Below are 17,927 nucleotides of genomic sequence, written 5' to 3' on the forward strand. Positions count from 1 at the left end.
GAGATGTTGAATGTTGAGTGTTTATCTGAAGCTGAATGTTGAATGTTAATCGTTCTATTCTAGCAACTGTAGAGCACTGTTGTCTGCTGTGTTCTTTGTACAATCTTTGTTTTTTTGGCTTTATAACAACCTGTCCAACCCTTTTGTCTTGTTTTGTTTTTCTCTTGTCTCTCCTCCTCCTACCTCTACTCCCTCCCTCCCACGATCCTCCCCTTCCACCTGCAGGATGTGCGTTTGTCACGTTTTCTACCAGGGCTATGGCACAGAATGCAATCAAAGCCATGCATCAGTCTCAAACCATGGAGGTACTGTACTCTTCTCTACTCTCTCTTTCTCTACTCTACTCTCTCTTTCTGTCCCTCTGCTCTGTTCCAAAGGTTGTGAGCTGCCTATGTAAGCAACATTTAGAGACATCATAGGTATATTCATAGGTCAATGTTGCCCTAAAGTGGCCAAGGGATGGTGGACAACATGAGAAATGTTGATTTCAAAGTTTAGATAAAAATAAGTAAGTCTGAATGAAATGGACTGTTTTATTCAATGTGTGTGTATGTTATATAGTTTAATGCTAATTAGAGAATCAAGAGATTAGCTTAGCAACTAAACATTTTTTAATTAATTTGTACATTAGGTATTCTTTGTGCTTTGCATGAGGAACACTATTTTTTCTATTCCTTCCAAATTGGTCACTTGATAGGTTCTATTTTAGTTAAAATGCTACATTAACGTTAGCACCTTATGGAGGCAGTAGACAACAAGGCAGCCCACTAAGTTTTGAAACAGGGCCACAAACTCCCTCTGTCTTTTCTGACTCTCATTTAATTTTTATTTGGCGACCAGTATCACTATTATATACAGATTACAAGATTTTCCCTAAAGTTTTATTTAAAAGTTAGAAAAAACATTTTAAACAGAATTTTCTTTCAGTCACTTCTCTACAGAACTTTTTACACCATATTAGATGCCTTAGTGCTCCCTATTATTACTGTCAGCCATTGCCAAAACCTCCCATGGCCAAACAGGTCAAACCAAGATGGACCCCTGCACCCACCAGTCTGCCATTAGCAGTCGGGTCTAACAGTGACAATGTCACAGATGCTTTAATAACAGACCTCTGATGGGCCCTTGCATTGTGATTGCCCTGTAGAATGCAGGCGTGCAGCTCTCAGAGTTTAGCAGTCCATCTCACCGCCTGTCAAAACGTCAAAGCCCTGACACACCAAATCAGAGGGTGCTGACAGCTGCCTAATACAGGGCCCTAACTATATGCCTCTGTGTGTGTGAGTTTAGGTTTGAGCACGCATGTCACCACTCTCCACAAACTTTTATGATGTATATGAACCCTTGCAGACATGCCATTTTTAACACCCATGCCTGGATTTAAAGACCACCTATTAACCAATCAGAAATTGGTGACACTAATGGATTGAAACCGTTTTTATACAAAGCTTGTATTTATCAATTCTTAGCAACATTTGCTAATATATTTATCCCTAATGCAAGCTGCCACATTTTGTAGGTGTTTAAGAAAACATTTTTGTTAGAAAATATTGTCGAGTTTAGATAAGGTTGGGTAAGTTGTTTGGTCGGTGTTTGTTTTCGACCATCTCCTTGCCCTTTTCTCAAACAGATATATTTGTGGCCTTTCTGAATGTCACAACTTAATGAAAGCGGATTTGACAGTAGGGTGGTCACATGCCGGAACCTAGATAGAAAAACACACAGTTTCTTCTATAATTTAGTCTCAAAAGGCTCAGTGTTGCAGTCATCACCCTGGAAGTTTTACCCAGATTTGTCCAATTTATGTTTGTCTGTTTTATCTGTATGTGATACTGTGTTTTGTGCGTGTGCCCGCATATGCATGTTAGATGCACCTGTAAACTGCATTAGCATGTATGCTTGGTATTTTTGATAATTAAACACGCCTTCATTGTCAGCAAAATGTGTAATGAATTTTATTATAATTAATCTGCCATATATAAAACAGGTAAATATTATGTAATATTAATTAGTAATATGTGATTTTTATACACTCACCTAAATGATTATTAGGAACACCTGTTCAATTTCTCATTAATGCATGGTGTGGTGTGGGGGATGTTTCCTTGGCACACTTAAGGCCCCTTAGTGACAATTGGGCATTGTTTAAATGCCACGGCCTACCTGAGCATTGTTTCTGACCATGTCCATCCCTTTATGATCACTATGTACGCATCCTCTGATGGCTACTTCCAGCAGGATAATGCACCATGTCACAAAGCTCGAATCATTTCAAACTGGTTTCTTGAACTTGACAATGAGTTCACTGTACTAAAATGGCCCAGATCTCAACCCAATAGAGCATCTTTGGGATGTGGTGGAACAGGAGCTTCGTGCCCTAGATGTGCAACCCACAAATCTCCATCAACTGCAAGATGCTATCCTATCAATATGGGCCAACATTTCTAAAGAATGCTTTCAGCACCTTGTTGAATCAATGCCACGTAGAATTAAGGCAGTTCTGATGGGTCAAGCACAGTATTAGTATGGTGTTCCTAATAATCCTTTAGGTGAGTGTATATATGAAAATTAAAAAAAAACATCAATGTTACATGTTTTTTTTTTTAGTACTTTTTCATGTAATGCGAATAAAATATAAACAAATATAAAATATGTGACTGGACAGGTTTACTTGAGATTCACCCATTAAGCAATTCCTGGTTGTTAAAACGTACAATTTAGTTTGAGCCACTTAGGTTAGCCTGAAGAGAGCGAATGTGTGTGTGTGTGTGTCAGAGAGAAGACTGAAACAGAGAGAGTGAGTAATGAGATTTTTTAGGTCTCTCGAGATACTAGCACGGAGATGGCAGCACTCGAATGACAGCCTGAGTTGAATCTCATTTTTTTCTTACAAGTTTTATTTTTACCTCCTCTCTGTCTGAGAGCAGAAATCAGAAAATCAGCTCTTAGAATGGAAGAAACACTGAAGAATTCTTCAGACGGATGCAAGGCACTCCACCTCCGAGAAACTCAAATGTTCTCCCTCACACACATACGCCTTTACATGGTCTGTGATCTTTTATCTGGTTACTCTGTGTTTTGCAGTTCAGAGAGCACACAATAAAAGCAGTAGAGTGATTTATCTGAGTGAATCAGCACCTGTAAGGTAGAGACAAGAGACAGACATTTAGAATGATTGCCTGAAAGCAGTCGTCTCAATCTTTTATCCTCTTGTGACTCCATATGGCTGCCCTGCATTAGGTTCTGTTGCCTGAGGAACAGCTTTGATATAAGTACATGCAATGATGTTTCACTCTTCACTGAATTTCATTGATAAAGTCTTACTTTTAAAACGTCCGCTTATACGTTAGGATAACGGATAACGATAAACAGAAGTCAAGGTGTGTACTTATTTTCATTATGTCTTAGTAACAGCTTACATTTCTTTCTAATGTTCACACAAAGCTTTTTTATGGCTTAAGATGTCTTGGGTGAATCGCAGTAAACCTGTCAAGTCTTGGTCATATTTCAGCCACACATCAAAACTGTACATTAACATTCGCATTTAAAGTCCAATGTATCAATGTATTTATATTGTAATGTAGAAAAATGTCATTTCTGCAATGCAATTTTTTTATTAAAATATTCATAAATATTTATGTAAAAATAAAATGAAAGCAGTGTTCACATTCAACTCTTATTGAGAAGTAGAAAATTATAATACCTTTTCTGAAAGACATGATGTGAGTAAATAGTAACACTTAGTTTCTGGGTGCACTATCACTTTAAGAGCAAGCACACACCTTTCTCGTCTTATATGCTGACCCTCAGGGTTTTAACTAAATGAGCATCGCATGTCCAGCCTGAGATGTTTGCCACTGTTTGTGAGTAAGAGAGAGACCACATGTGAGATTAGCAGAAATGCGGCAGGTCTGTAGGGTGCAGTGTGGGCCATGGGGTGGGAGATTTTGCTCGCTCTCTCAGGCAGATGATGAAATAGTTTTATAAAGCAGGAAATCGCTTTCCTGGGAAATAAAATCAGCCACACAGGCACAGCGCACAGCTCTCATTTCACCAAGAACTCCCATCGCTTCGATGGTTGTGTGTGCGTGTGTTTGTGTACCATTATCAGTTTATGCGGTACCACCGCGAAAGATCATTGCTCTTCTAGATACTTAGCTTTCTCTTTCTCTCTCGCACATCATTCTGTTCAAGCAGGGCTGCTCCTCCCCTATGGTGGTGAAGTTCGCAGACACGCAGAAGGATAAGGAACAACGGCGACTGCAGCAGCAGTTGGCGCAGCAGATGCAGCAGTTGAACAGTGCGTCTGCCTGGGGCAGTCTTACCGGACTGACCGGCCTCACCCCGCAGTATCTGGCAGTAAGAGGACACACCCACGCAGCCACGCCCACCAGCAGCACGGCCAGCGCAGCCGCCGCAGTCAGTCACTGTCTCCGCCCACCTGCCCCGCCCCCATCTCGCGTCGTGCAGACCACACCCTCTCTATAACTATAACCCGTTCCTATCTCTCATCTATTTATTGAACCTCGATCAAGCCTTGATCGAAACCGGTCCCTATACTCAAAATAGTGATCATTATCAAATGCAATCACTTATGTTCTTTTAAGGAGGCAGGCGGAGACAAGAGGGAATAGAGCGCAACAGTGACTGCCTACTTTTTCACTTGCTTTGGTTCTAGAAGAATTTTACCCATTCATTTTGTCCATAAGCAGTTACATAGTTAAAGGATTAGTCCATTTTCTTAAAAGAAAAATCCAGATAATTTACTCACCACCATGTCATCCAAAATGTTGGTGTCTTTCTTTGTTCAGTCGAGAAGAGGTTGTGTTTTTTGGGGAAAGCATTGCAGGATTTTTCTCATTTTGATGGACTTTAATAGAGCCCAACATTTAATACTTAACTCAACACTTAACAGTTTTTTTCAACTGAGTTTCAAAGGACTATAAACAATCCCAAACGAGGCATAAGGGTCTTATCTAGCGAAACAATTGTCATTTTTGACAAGAAAAATAGTACTTTTAAACCACAACTTTTCGTCTAGGTCCGGTCCAGCGCGACCTAACATAAATGCGTAGTGATGTAGGGAGGTCACGTGTTACATATATAAAACGCACATTTGCGGACCATTTTAAACAATAAACTGACACAAAGACATTAATTAGTATCAGTTGACATACAACAATGTAGGAACGGTCCTCTTTCAAGACGCTTGTAAACACTGGGGCGGAGTTTCGCGTTCGTCCTCTGTGACCTCTTGACGTCATGACGTATTGCGTGGGGTCGCGCTAGCGCATCACGACCGGATCTGGACGAGAAGTTGTGCTTTAGAGGTGTATATTTGTTATTTTTCTTGTCAAAAGTGGCAGTCGTTTTGCTGGGTGGGACCCTTGTGCCTCGTTTGGGATTGTTTGTAGCTCTTTGAAACTCCGTTGAAAAAGACTGTTAAGTGTTAAGTATTAAATGTTGGGCTCTATTAAAGTCCATTAAAATGAGAAAAATCCTGCAATGTTTTCCTCAAAAAACATAATTTCTTCTCGACTGAACAAAGAAAGACATCAACATTTTGGATGACATGGTGATGAGTAAATTATCTGGATTTTTCTTTTAAGAAAATGGACTAATCTTTCAAGATATTAACCAAACTGAGATTTTTACTAGATGGATTCCATTGGATTAGGATGAGTAAAGTACATGTCACTCCTCTATCCATTTTACACGGCCATGTCTTCTTTCTTTTAAATATAAAGTGGACAGAACATGGTGGTAACATTCAATGTTCATTTGCTTTAGTTTTTGTCTATAAGGACAGTCGGACCATTTAAGAGCATTGGGACAGGGTCATTTTTCCTTTTCTCCATTTCTCTTCTTTCTACTTAGCTTTATGTCCATTTCCCCGTCATGTTGAGGCTAGCTTTTAGCTTTTATGAAGTCTGATGGGCTAGTTCAATGTCATCCTAATCCTGTAGTACCATTTAGAGTCGCCTTTCCACTCCCTTTCATGTGCAGACACTGGCCAGCACAGCAACACACCGCCAGCAGAACTGACAGGCGACTTTTAGCATGAAAGTTTTCAGTGGCACTCAATGTTTAAGTCATACCTAGAAGTGCCTTTCAGGTGTAATACTGTTCTGCACTGTATTTTTACTCTCAGCAATATAGTTGAGTTATTACAAATCACAAATTATTCCTTTAAGCAACTCTCTACAGTTAGCATTATTTCTTGTTGGTGCAAAGTTGTTGAGTTTGATAACCATTTTTCTAACTGAGCAAATCATGATACAGTAAAGAAAAAAATTTAATATCAGTTTCTGTTGTAACCTGTGGAATTGTAATAAGAAAACTTGCATGGATTGCAGATGTTTGTCAGAGTTTAAAGGATTAGTCAATTTTCTTTAAAAAATACAGATCATTTACGCACCACCTTGTCATCCAAAATGTTGATGTCTTTCTTTGTTCGGTCGAGAAGAAATTATGTTTTTTGAGGAAAACATTTCAGGATTTTTCTCATTTTAATGAACTTCAATGGACCTCAACACTCAACAGCTTCAATGCAGTCCAAAATTGCAGTTTTAACGGAGCTTCAAAGGACTCTAAACGATCCCAAACGAGGCACAAGGGTCCCACCCAGCGAAGCGATTGTCATTTTTGGCAAGAAAAATAAAAAATATGCACTTTTAAACCACAACTTCTCTTCTTCCTCCGACCTCACGTAATTGCGTAATGACGTCGAAAGGTCACGTGTTACATATATGAAATGCACATTTGCGGACCATTTTAAACAATAAACTGACACAACGACATTAATTTGTATCATTCGACATACAACAACATTGGAACGGTCCTCTTTCTCCATACTTGTAAACACTGGGGCGTAGTTTCGATACGTCATCCGTGACCTCTTGACGTGATTGCGTATTACGTGAGGTCGCGCTGACGCATCACAGGACCGAAGGAAGACGAGAAGTTGTGGTTTAAAAGTGCATATTTTAAATTTTTCTTCCCAAAAATGACAATCGTTTTGCTAGATAAGACCCTTGTGCCTCGTTTGAGATCGTTTGGAGTCCTTTGGAACTGCAATTTTGAACTGCATTGAAACTGTTAAGTTTTGGGGTCCATTAAAGTGGAAAAGTCCTGGAATGTTTTCTTCAAAAAACATAATTTCTTCCTGACTGAACAAAGAAAGACATAAACATTTTGGATGACATTATCTGGATATATATAAATGTATATAATTATCTGGATTTTTTTAAAGAAAATGGACTAATCCTTTAAGTTTACTACTCTTAAACATTTTGCTAAACAAATTAGAGCGGGCCCACACCTATTACTTGGGGTATACCACTGTCCTGAAAGATTGAGGCTGTTGTGATGCTTTACTGTTGACAGACTGCGTTATAGTATCATTTCACAGAATATATAAGAAAACAACAATCATCTATATTTAGCTAATACCACCTCCTTAATACATTATCCGTGTATAGTCATCATACCAAGTTAAAGTATATTGGCGGTTGTGACTTAATCTTGTTTTTCTTCTGTTTCTTCTAGTTGCTCCAACAAGCGACCTCCTCCAGTAACCTAGGAGCGTTCAGTGGTATTCAACAAATGGCAGGTGAGATACTGATCTCAGATCTGTGTTAACCCAACTAGCCCCATTGTAGCTCCTTAACTAAACCCCCATTCCTCCACTAAACCATTTAACCAAGCTTTGGATGACATAACATAGATACAAAATCAGCAGGGGTTAGGCTGAGAACATTCCGAAGTTGTCTCAAAGTTTAGCACTTTGCAGAGTCCAAGTGTCGAGCACACTTGGAAGCAACTGTTTGTCTGGGAGTGTATGTGTGAATGCGTGTCAAAATGTGAAGATGAACCAAGTCTTGTGAATAAAATCCATTATTTCCAGACCTATTCTGATGAGAGTCAAAGCTTCTTTTGTTCCTTGAAAGAAGAGTTTGTCTCATCTTCAAATTCATCTTCAGTCCTCTGAAAGGGTTATGGGTGACCAGATCACATGTCTTCGGCTTTTACACATTTTCACTTTTCCACTACTCAAAGAACAGAAGAACCGAAATGGCCTTTATCTGAAAAGCATACTCATCACAATTTGTCATGAATTCTGTCAAATTTACTAGAAACCCACAGCAACACAACATGGATTTCTTATATGGAAGCAACATGACATGATATTATTTCTTCATGCTGAGTTGGTTTAGCACCCTGGAATATGATTAAGAGTTTTCAACCTCAGCCAGTGGTCTGCTGTTTACTGTACTCCCACTGTTAGACAGCTGTGTGGTGTTGTCCAATTTATTTTATTTATTTTATTCTTAAATCACTCACAGTTTCTCCTCGCTTAGTTTTCTTTCCTCCTCTTTTCCATTTCCGCTGTCTTTTGCGTAATGTTCCCTGTGTGCATTGTTGTCAGGTCTTAATTGTGGTCTTGTTTCCAAGCTGCCAGGCCTTCAAGGAAAGTGAAATATTTATAGCACAAGCTCTCGCCTAATTGCAGCTGCTAAGGATGAAAGAGAGAGAGAACGTATTAGCATCCAAAATGGCTTATAGTGTGTGTAGGATGAGTGCCTTTATCTCCTAAAGCCTTCCCCTAGGACAACAGTTTTGCACACAAGAGAGTGGCTTCCTCATTAATGTAGGCTCTCGTGGAGAGGTTGAGCGGGATTGCGGTGGTTTTGTTTATCATTATGAAGAAAGTTCTGGAAGATCTTGTTTAGGTTCAGCCGCGCATCTGTGACAGCCTCTCAGCGAGAGTCAAGTTCGCAACAAGCCAAACCAGCGGCAGCTGCCACCTCACAATTAAATAGCGAGATATCTCCACATTACCATAACAACTGAATTCATTTAGCATTTTTTAAGGAATATATTCGAAAAATACAGCTATTTTAATTAAGCTGTTTATTCATGAAAATGAATGGTAGTTGCCCACGAATTGGTGGGAAGGGGGGCGCTGTGGTTGGTTATTACAGGTGCAGATTATATACAGAATTATAAAGCAGTGCTTCAGTACCGGATCAAAGTAACAGCTTGCAAATAAAATGTAAATTTCGCCTTCATGTACTCACATTCATATTGTTGAATCCGTGAAAAGATCTGGTGCCGTATTTTAGACCTGGTGGTCTGGATGTGCCCCTTATAAAGGTTAGGCTCAGGTTGAAATGTACAGAAGCACTTCGGTATAGTTTCAGTCCCTAATGTTCTGTTCCCTATCAAGGTGGCACAAAACCAAAAAATAAACAGAAGTCCATTGTAGACGGTCTTCTGATCTCAATCCAGTACCAAATACACACAACAGTCTGCGTAAGTGTGCATGCGGACACCACTTGAAGTTCAACTCGACAGGAGCTCTCAAACTCAACAGGATTTTGAAGGCTTTTCTCAAATGAATTGTGAAATCTTTAGGCTTCTCCATCTGTCGCCTGGCAACCGTCTATGATTGGCAGCCGATATATACAGCTGACATCTGCTGTGTCTGTGCTGTGGGTGGAGTTATGAGCCATAAGGAGCTCCATTACACATGCTGAACATTCAGTGAGAGCCAGCGCCACCTCTCCTGACACCTCCCTCTCTCCTCACAGTCTGTAGAGATGGTGTGAACATACTGCATGGATCGGTCTCGATCACACACATGCACACGCAAACTAGCAGAAGTACCCAACTACAAAATTCACATTTTTGCCAAAACCCAATGCCCATTTTCTTACACTTGTGGGCCAAAACTCGATTCCTTTTCCGCTTTATTCAGAAGGACAAGTGCCCTCTTCTTGAAAGTCCATTTTTGTATGCACCGCAATCTTTCTGTCTGACCTCCCAACAGTCAATAAGAGATCCAAATTCACTTTCTGGCCTTAACTTTTTTTATTACATTCCAAATTGAGCAATTCATTGGTCGGATGTCTACCTTGTAATCTTTGATGGTATTGTACCAACTTTCTTTTGTATCCAACATCACGGATACCAGTACTTTTTAACCCCTCCATCACAAACAATCCAAATACGACTCAACGTGCCTTCTTGTTAAATTTTCCCTTCAAAATATGCTGCAAAATAGAAGCACATCATGCTTACCTTGATCTATAACAAGTCACGGCACTATCGCTGTCTGGGTGTCATGACCTGGGCTTTGTTTTACGATTAGAGGTACATTTAATGCCTCTAATCACCTTCTGTGATGTGCTAATTAGACTCCTAATGCACTGCCCGTGCATTGGTTCGTAGATGGAGAGGGCAGACAACCATGGCGTCCCCAGAGCGCTGCCTGACCAATCCAAATGACACGCTACTCCTGTGATTTAAAGCGAGAAGCCTGGAAAAACAAAAAGGTTTATCACGATCGTGCCAGATGCTGTAGTCACAGTTTTCAGTCTCAGTTGACAGACTCTACATTTCTATAATTGACTCTGTCTGCACCTGTTCAACACTGTGATTCTCATGTGCGTGTTTTTCTGTGTGTGCGTCCTTCCTCGTAGTATGGAGTATATACATCTAGCGTGTATATACGACACATGCTGTGCATTTTCCTGTTGTGCCGCTTCCAATCTCTGTCCTTTTCGGCTACAGGCCACTTCGTGTAGCCGCACCACAAGCACGCTTATCTAGAGTCATCTTTAAAATTCTGCCTTACATAATTTCTAAGTCACGTACACTTTAAATAGAAATGCATCTACATACGCAAATGTAGTTCCCTTCTTGATTTTAACATGCGTGGTAAACAAACGCATGCACACACTGACACTTTCTTTCTCTTCAGGTATGAATGCGCTGCAGTTGCAGAATCTGGCCACTCTCGCAGCAGCAGCGGCTGCAGCACAGAGCTCAGCTAGCCCGTCCACCGCTAACGCCCTGACCTCCAGCACAGGGTCCCTGGGAGCCCTGGCCAGCCCAGGTAACCAGAGGCCATCCCATCGCTATCATCATCATCATCACCATCATCGTTGATAGCGGTATCATCACTATCGTAGCATCGTTGTCCCCCTCATACGTTGTAGTCAAGTCCGTTAATGTTTCATTTATAAGTTTTCCATGACAAAACCTTCATGTTGTGTATATGTGTGCGTTTGTGTGCAAAGTGTTTTGGTGCTGCGTTGTAATCATGGGTTACTGGTTATGTTTGTTGTGTTTAGATGAGTGCGGTGGTGACTTTGCGTTACTCATTTTGAAGAGACATGTATAAGTGTGGCATATTGTTCTACAGTTAGATTAGCATCACTGTGTCTCGCTTCGCAACTCTTTGCTAATTTTCTTTCAGACTTGCATTTGTTCAAATGAGGCACTGGATGTTATGCAAGTTATAGATGAACAGCTTGAATTTTCTCTTTATTTTTTTTGCTCTGAATGACATTCTGTGTCCCGGGAGCTGCTTTGTTGGGATTATATTGATCTGCACCTGGATTTATTCTCATTGGAATAATCTTCATTGTCATGCCTTGTCTTGTTTGTTGCTGCAAGACCAACTAATTGAAACTGATATTTTTTGGGAATCAAATATGTATCATATTTATTTATCAGTCTATAAAATCCATTAATCTGTTCACCTGTTATCTTGGGACAATATGTGACCCTGGACCACACAACTTAAGTCTTAAGTCCACAGGTATATGTGTAGCAGTAGCAAACAATACATACATTGTATTTTTTATGCCAGAAATCACAAGGATATTAAAGGGATAGTTCATCTTAAAATGACATTTTTATGTTTATCAGCTTACCTCCATGCCATCCGGGATGTAGGTGACTTTGTTTCTTCAGTAGAACACAAATGTAGATTTTTAACTCCAACCGTTTCAGTCTGTCAGTCATATAATGCAAGTGAATGGTAACAAATCCAAATTAAACTTGCGGCTCGTGACTACACTTCGATGACCTAAGACACTAAACGATCGGTTTGTGCGAGAAACCAAACAGTATTTGTATATTTTTTTTTACCTCTAATACAACACTATCTCCAAAGCAATACACGCGTACACATCACCGGCTTATTCGTGTAATGTTTAATGGCGGGTTGCGAAACAACTTCATAGCTGTATACCGCCACCTACTGTATCGGATGCAGGGCATGAGGGCGCATATACACGATACGGGGCTCCCGATACAGTAGGTGGCGGTGTGCACCTGTGGAGTGGTTTCGCAACCCGCCATTAAACATTACATTACATTTAATTTTAAGATGAACTATCCCTTTAAGTAAAGATCATGTTCCATGAATATATCTTAAAAAATTACCTACTGTATATATATTAAAAGTTTATTTATCATTAATAATATGTGTTGCAAAGGACTTTTGGACAACTTTAAAGGTAATTTTTCAATAATTTGTTTTTTTTTGCACCTTCAGATTTTAGATTTTCAAATTAGGCCAAGAACTATCTTATCAAACCATAAATCAATGGAAAGCTTATTTAATCAGATTATTTATTCTTCTCAAAAATTGACCCTCATGACTGGTCCAGGGTCACATATCTGTATTTACGTGCATTTGCCTTAAAAAATATATACATATATTTTTGTACGGTTAGCGGGACTGTTTTGTAATTGTTTAATAAGGTACCACAAACAAGAAATATATTTTGAACAGTACAAAAATACATACAGTTTTTATCATTATATATCGTATAAAAGACACTTTAATGCTGCATACACACCAAACGCAAAGCAGGATTTAACTTTGTGTCATATGAATTTTTTGCTTAAGTTGAATATTTTCAACTTGCGCAAATACGCGTTTGAGGCGAATAGCGCGGCAATCACGTCATTTGCATTGCCCCGTGTGAGTTCGTGTCTATTCGTGTCTTTACATTGAATATGTATGTAATCTACTTACGCAAATTGTTGAATTCGCGTTTGATGTGAACGCTTCCTTAACATTCAAACATAATCATTACAGTATATATATATTCTTTATTATCATGAAAATACCTGAAAAGGTTTGAAGTATAGCTGTGTGTGTGTGGTTCTTCGTCTACAGCGCATATTGGGTTTCTGCACGAGAGCGCCCCCTGGCATTTGGATGTAGCGGCATTTCACTGTAATTCATTGAGAAGCATAGCAAGCATCATCAGCCGATATATCGGTGCACCCCTACGCTTCATAATACATAAAAACTGCCACAAGATGACTTAAAGCGCTGATGCAAACAAAGAGTTAAATTACAGTTTGAAATCAAAATGAGTCCAATTAGGAAACGTAATGGCCAAATAAAACTCGCATTAAAGTCATGCTAGCGTTTACAATGTCATAATTTGGTTACACTTCATCGTAAGGTGTCCTTGTTATAGTGTTTAATTAAGGAGTAATATTTATTAACATCCTGTACTTACTTTAGGGTTACCATTAAGGTAATTGCTCTGCATGATTTACTGTTATAACAAAGGCACTGCACAATAAAGTGTTACCCATAACTTTACATCAGCAGCAAATCATCACGAATAACCGAGATGTTGCCCATCTATCCATCATCCCCTCTGTGTACCCCCATCAAAGCCAGCGTGTGTCAGTCGGAGCTTTAAGCATTCCATCATCACCTGTGACTTTATCTGTACATTCAAACATCTCTCTTTTTTCTCTCTCCATCTGTCTCTCCTTTCTGCTCGTCCTTCCTTTCCCCACAGCAGGTTCCACGGCAAACTCTAGCGCGGCTGCCATGGGTTCGATGGGTTCGCTTGGTTCTCTTGGCACACTGCAGGGCCTGGCCGGGGCCACCGTGGGCCTCAATAACATAAATGCACTAGCAGGTAGCGTCAACAGTGAGTACTACCGTTCATCAGCCTCTCCATCTCAAGCCATGCAACATTACCTCATACCAGCCGCCTGCCACTCATAGAGATGCCCACTTTTGCACTCACACACACATAATCAGCATTTACATTGATGTTTATTCTGTCTAAACTTAAAAGTAAGGGCATCTCTCTGGGTTTACGTCAAAAAGTGTTTTGGGTGTACAGTAGCCCCAAGAAGTACAGTCGGCCATGCTAAGCGTATGAGAGAAAAAAGTTTATTTTTAGTGGATGTATGGAGTCAAATCATTTATATTGTTCGTAACAGCCAAATTTTGCCTATATAGTAAGCAATCATACATCAAACTTGTGCTTGTTGCTACTTAATCAAATGACATGCGTACACTTGTGTGACGTACACTCACCTAAAGAATTATTAGGAACACCCATTCAATTTCTCATTAATGCAATTATCTTATCAAACAATCACATGGCAGTTGCTTCAATGCATGTAGGGGTGTAATCTGATTAGTTACTGGGATTTTCACGCACAACCATTTCTAGGGTTTACAAAGAATGCTGTGAAAAGGGACTTTGCAACTTTGACTGAAATAACCACAGAGGTATGCAGCAAAGCATTTGTGAAGCCAAAACACGCACGACCTTGAGGCGGATTTGCTACAACAGCAGAAGACCCCACCGGGTACCACTCATCTCCACTACAAATAGGAAAAAGATGCTACAATTTGCATAAGCTCACCAAAATTGGACAATTGAAGACTGGAAAATGTTGCCTGGTCTGATGAGTCTCGATTTATATTGAGACATTCAGATGGTAGAGTCAGAATTTGGCGTAAACAGAATTAGAACATGGATCGATCATTCCTTGTTACCACTGTGAAGGCTGCTAGTGGTGGTGTAATGGTGTGGGGGATGTTTTCTTGGCACACTTTAGGCCCCTTAGTGCCAATTGGGAATCGTTTAAATGCCACAGCCTACCTGAGCATTGTTTCTGACCATGTCCAACCTTTTATGACCACCATGTACCCTCTGATGGCTACTTCCAGCAGGATAATGCACCATGTCATGTCACAAAGCTTGAATTTTTTCAAATGACATTGAGTTCACTGTACTAAAATGGCCCCCACAGTCACCAGATCTCAACCCAATAGAGCATCTTTGGGATGTGGTGGAACGGGCCCTAGATGTGCATCCTACAAATCTCCATCAACTGCAAGATGCTATCCTATCAATATGGGCCAACATTTCTAAAGAATGCTTTCAGCACCTTGTTTAATCAATGCCACGTAGAATTAAGGCAGTTCTGAAGGCGAAAGGGGGTCAAACACAGTATTAGTATGGTGTACCTAATAATCCTTTAGGTGAGTGTAATTGTACCAATACTTATTTGGGCTACTGTACATGTGCACAGTAAATTTCAGTATTTTTGCTAATATATTAAATCTGTATGTGTGAACTGTAAAATGTTTCATTATTCAAATCAGGCCACATCTTCACACGCTAACACACCGCTACATCATTGCTCTCTGGGTGTTTCTATAGACGTGCACTTGTTTTGTCGCTGTTGTTTGTGTATGTATGTTTTCTCTTAGTTGACTAGGCCATGTCTGTTTGTAATAAACGGCGGTCGGTTACTCCGGAGGTGTTATCCGAATATACCTAATAGGCGTTGTGAAGTGTAATTACTATGAATAGGCTAGATAAAGATCACTGCGGTCCGTGCATGTGTATATGTCAGCGTGCCGGCACACAGGCAAAATCTCCATCTTCACCGGTGACCTTTTAGCCAGGTTTCTAGTTTTATAAATCAACCTCTCTCCAACAGAATGCCTACAGTTTAAATTCATTCAAATGACTCTCTTGCACACGCTCACACGCACACTCTGCTCATTTAAAAGGCTGTATAGTATAATTGAATATAAAAGGTCAGTATTGTAATTATTGCTGGATAAATGAGGGGAGCTGACCGTCCAAGCACTTCGCTCATCATTTATTGTTTCCAGGCCGTCAAGCCAAAAGGCCAGTCAGTAAATAGTCATGAATCAGTCTTTATAAACACACACACATACATAATCGCACTTTGCTGTTGCATTACAAAATGTGTAATATAATGCAACTTAAACGCGACACAGGTACTTTAAGGTCACCATGTCTCAACAAGCCAAGAGTTTTATGCGAATATTGCTAAGCATGTTGACGGTTGATATATTTATATTGAGCTAATTGAGTAATAACACATCTGCATTAATGACATTTCAAGTCCATAACTTCCTCTGTAGATTTCTACTAAGGTTTATGACCACTACAGTAACTTTAATTGCATGTTAAAGGAATAGTTCACCCCAAAATGAAAATGTGCCCGTATTTTACTCATCATCAAGCCATATATATGACTTTATTCTTTCAGTATTTCGACTCAAAGCGATGGGTTTTTCTAAGGAAACATTTATTTTTTTTACTTTTATACTATGGCCTGACTATTGAGGTCAGGTAGAAAGCTGACCGCTGACCAGTGTCGGCCGGTGACTTCTCTTCTGAGGGGCGCAAATTCAAAATATGTGTTCGGAGTGTCACGTCTGTTGCTCGTCATTTCAAAATATGTGTTCGTTGCATTGTGTGCATCATGCGTTTCGTCAAAGTATGTGCCTGCTGCATACGCGTCCAAAGGGTTTATGATAAAATATCACAAAATACACGCAAGACACACTCCCTTAACACTAAACTCTAATAAAACACATGAGATTATGCGAGTATCTGGCAAACGCGAGTGTCACTTTTATTATAAACCCTTTGGACGCATCTGCGGCGGGCGCTTATTTTGACGAGACGCATGATGCACATGGTTTACATGACGCGCCGAACACGTGTTTTGACATGATGAGCCACACACATGATGGGCTAAAACCATGTTGTGACGAGCTTCGCATCGTGTGCCCTCGAAAAAAGTTACCGGCTGCCAATGCCGCTGAACCGAATTTCCAAAACCCATTGCTTTACTTCGGAAGACATTTAACTCATTCCCCGCCAGCCATTTTTTGAAAAGTTGCCCGCAAGCATTTTTTGTGATTTTCACAAAATGCCTTCCAGGAAAAATTTCTTCTAAAAATATATAAACATACAAATATATCAAATGAAGGAACAGACAAACAAACTTTCATCCTATCTATATTTTGTTCTCTGATTATAAACTCTTAAATATGCGTATTTTTCTTTAAAAATATTTTTTAACAAAAAGCTGAAATAAGTACATTTTTGTGAAGGAATTTTGTTAGAGATCAGATTCAGAACGATTATCAAAACATACACAGAGTTTAAAATTAGTAAATAACATTTTAGCTTCATCTTTTTCATAAATTGGGTAAGTGTGCCATCTAGAGGATAATTGCGGTATTGTAGATTAACATAAAAATTCATCAGGAACACTTTTTTTATGCAAATGTTTTCTCTTAATTGACGAGATAACTCGTCAAAGGCGAGGAAATAGTTAGGGGAATAGTCTACTCATTTTCAGTATTGAAATATGTTATTGCCTTGGCTGGGAGTTGTTGGTGCATCCCTCTGTCGTCTGTGTGCGTGCGCGTGGGCGCTGGAGCGCGCTGCGACGCTTCGATAGCATTTAGCTTAGCCCCATTCATTCAATGGTACCATTTAGAGATAAAGTTAGAAGTGACCAAACACATCAACGTTTTTCCTATTTAAGACGAGTAGTTATACGAGCAAGTTTGGTGGTACAAAATAAAACGTAGCGCTTTTCTAAGCGGATTTAAAAGAGGAACTATATTTTATGGCGTAATAGCACTTTTGGAAGTACTTCGACTCGCCTGAAAAGTCCGCTCCCCTTCTCACTCTCATAATGGGAGAGGTAGGGTGTTACTGCGCCGAGTCGAGGTACTCCCAAAAGTGCTATTACGCCATAAAATATAGTTCCTCTTTTAAATCCGATTAGAAAAGCGCTACTTTTTATTTTGTACCACCAAACTTGCTCGTATAACTACTCGTCTTAAATAGGAAAAACGTTGATGTGTTTGGTCGCTTCTGGCTTTGTCTCTGAATGGTACCATTGAATGAATGGGGCTAAGCTAAATGCTATCGAAGCGTCGCAGCGCGCTCCAGCGCTTACGTGCACGCACACAGATGATAAAGGGATGTATCAACAATTCTTAGTTAAGGTAATAACAT

General features: G+C 39.8%; 1 protein-coding gene across 29 annotated transcripts in view; it reads left to right on the plus strand.

Annotated features, from left to right (window-relative positions):
• Window positions 1-17,927, plus strand: part of celf2 (cugbp, Elav-like family member 2) — a 180,244-nt gene that overhangs the window by 150,335 nt on the left and 11,982 nt on the right. For 6 of the 29 annotated variants that reach the window (XM_055189930.2, XM_055189923.2, XM_055189924.2 and 3 more), the window contains 5 exons: window positions 226-305; window positions 4,195-4,419; window positions 7,549-7,612; window positions 10,766-10,900; window positions 13,623-13,757. In XM_055189930.2, coding sequence (XP_055045905.1) covers window positions 226-305; window positions 4,195-4,419; window positions 7,549-7,612; window positions 10,766-10,900; window positions 13,623-13,757 — 639 coding nt within the window. The remainder of the gene's footprint in view (window positions 1-225; window positions 306-4,194; window positions 4,420-7,548; window positions 7,613-10,765; window positions 10,901-13,622; window positions 13,758-17,927) is intronic. The other 23 variants (XM_055189927.2, XM_055189931.2, XM_055189936.2 and 20 more) reach the window with 18 other exon arrangements.

The sequence above is a fragment of the Misgurnus anguillicaudatus genome, chromosome 1 (assembly GCF_027580225.2).
Source record: "Misgurnus anguillicaudatus chromosome 1, ASM2758022v2, whole genome shotgun sequence".
Classification (NCBI taxonomy): Eukaryota; Metazoa; Chordata; class Actinopteri; order Cypriniformes; family Cobitidae; genus Misgurnus; species Misgurnus anguillicaudatus.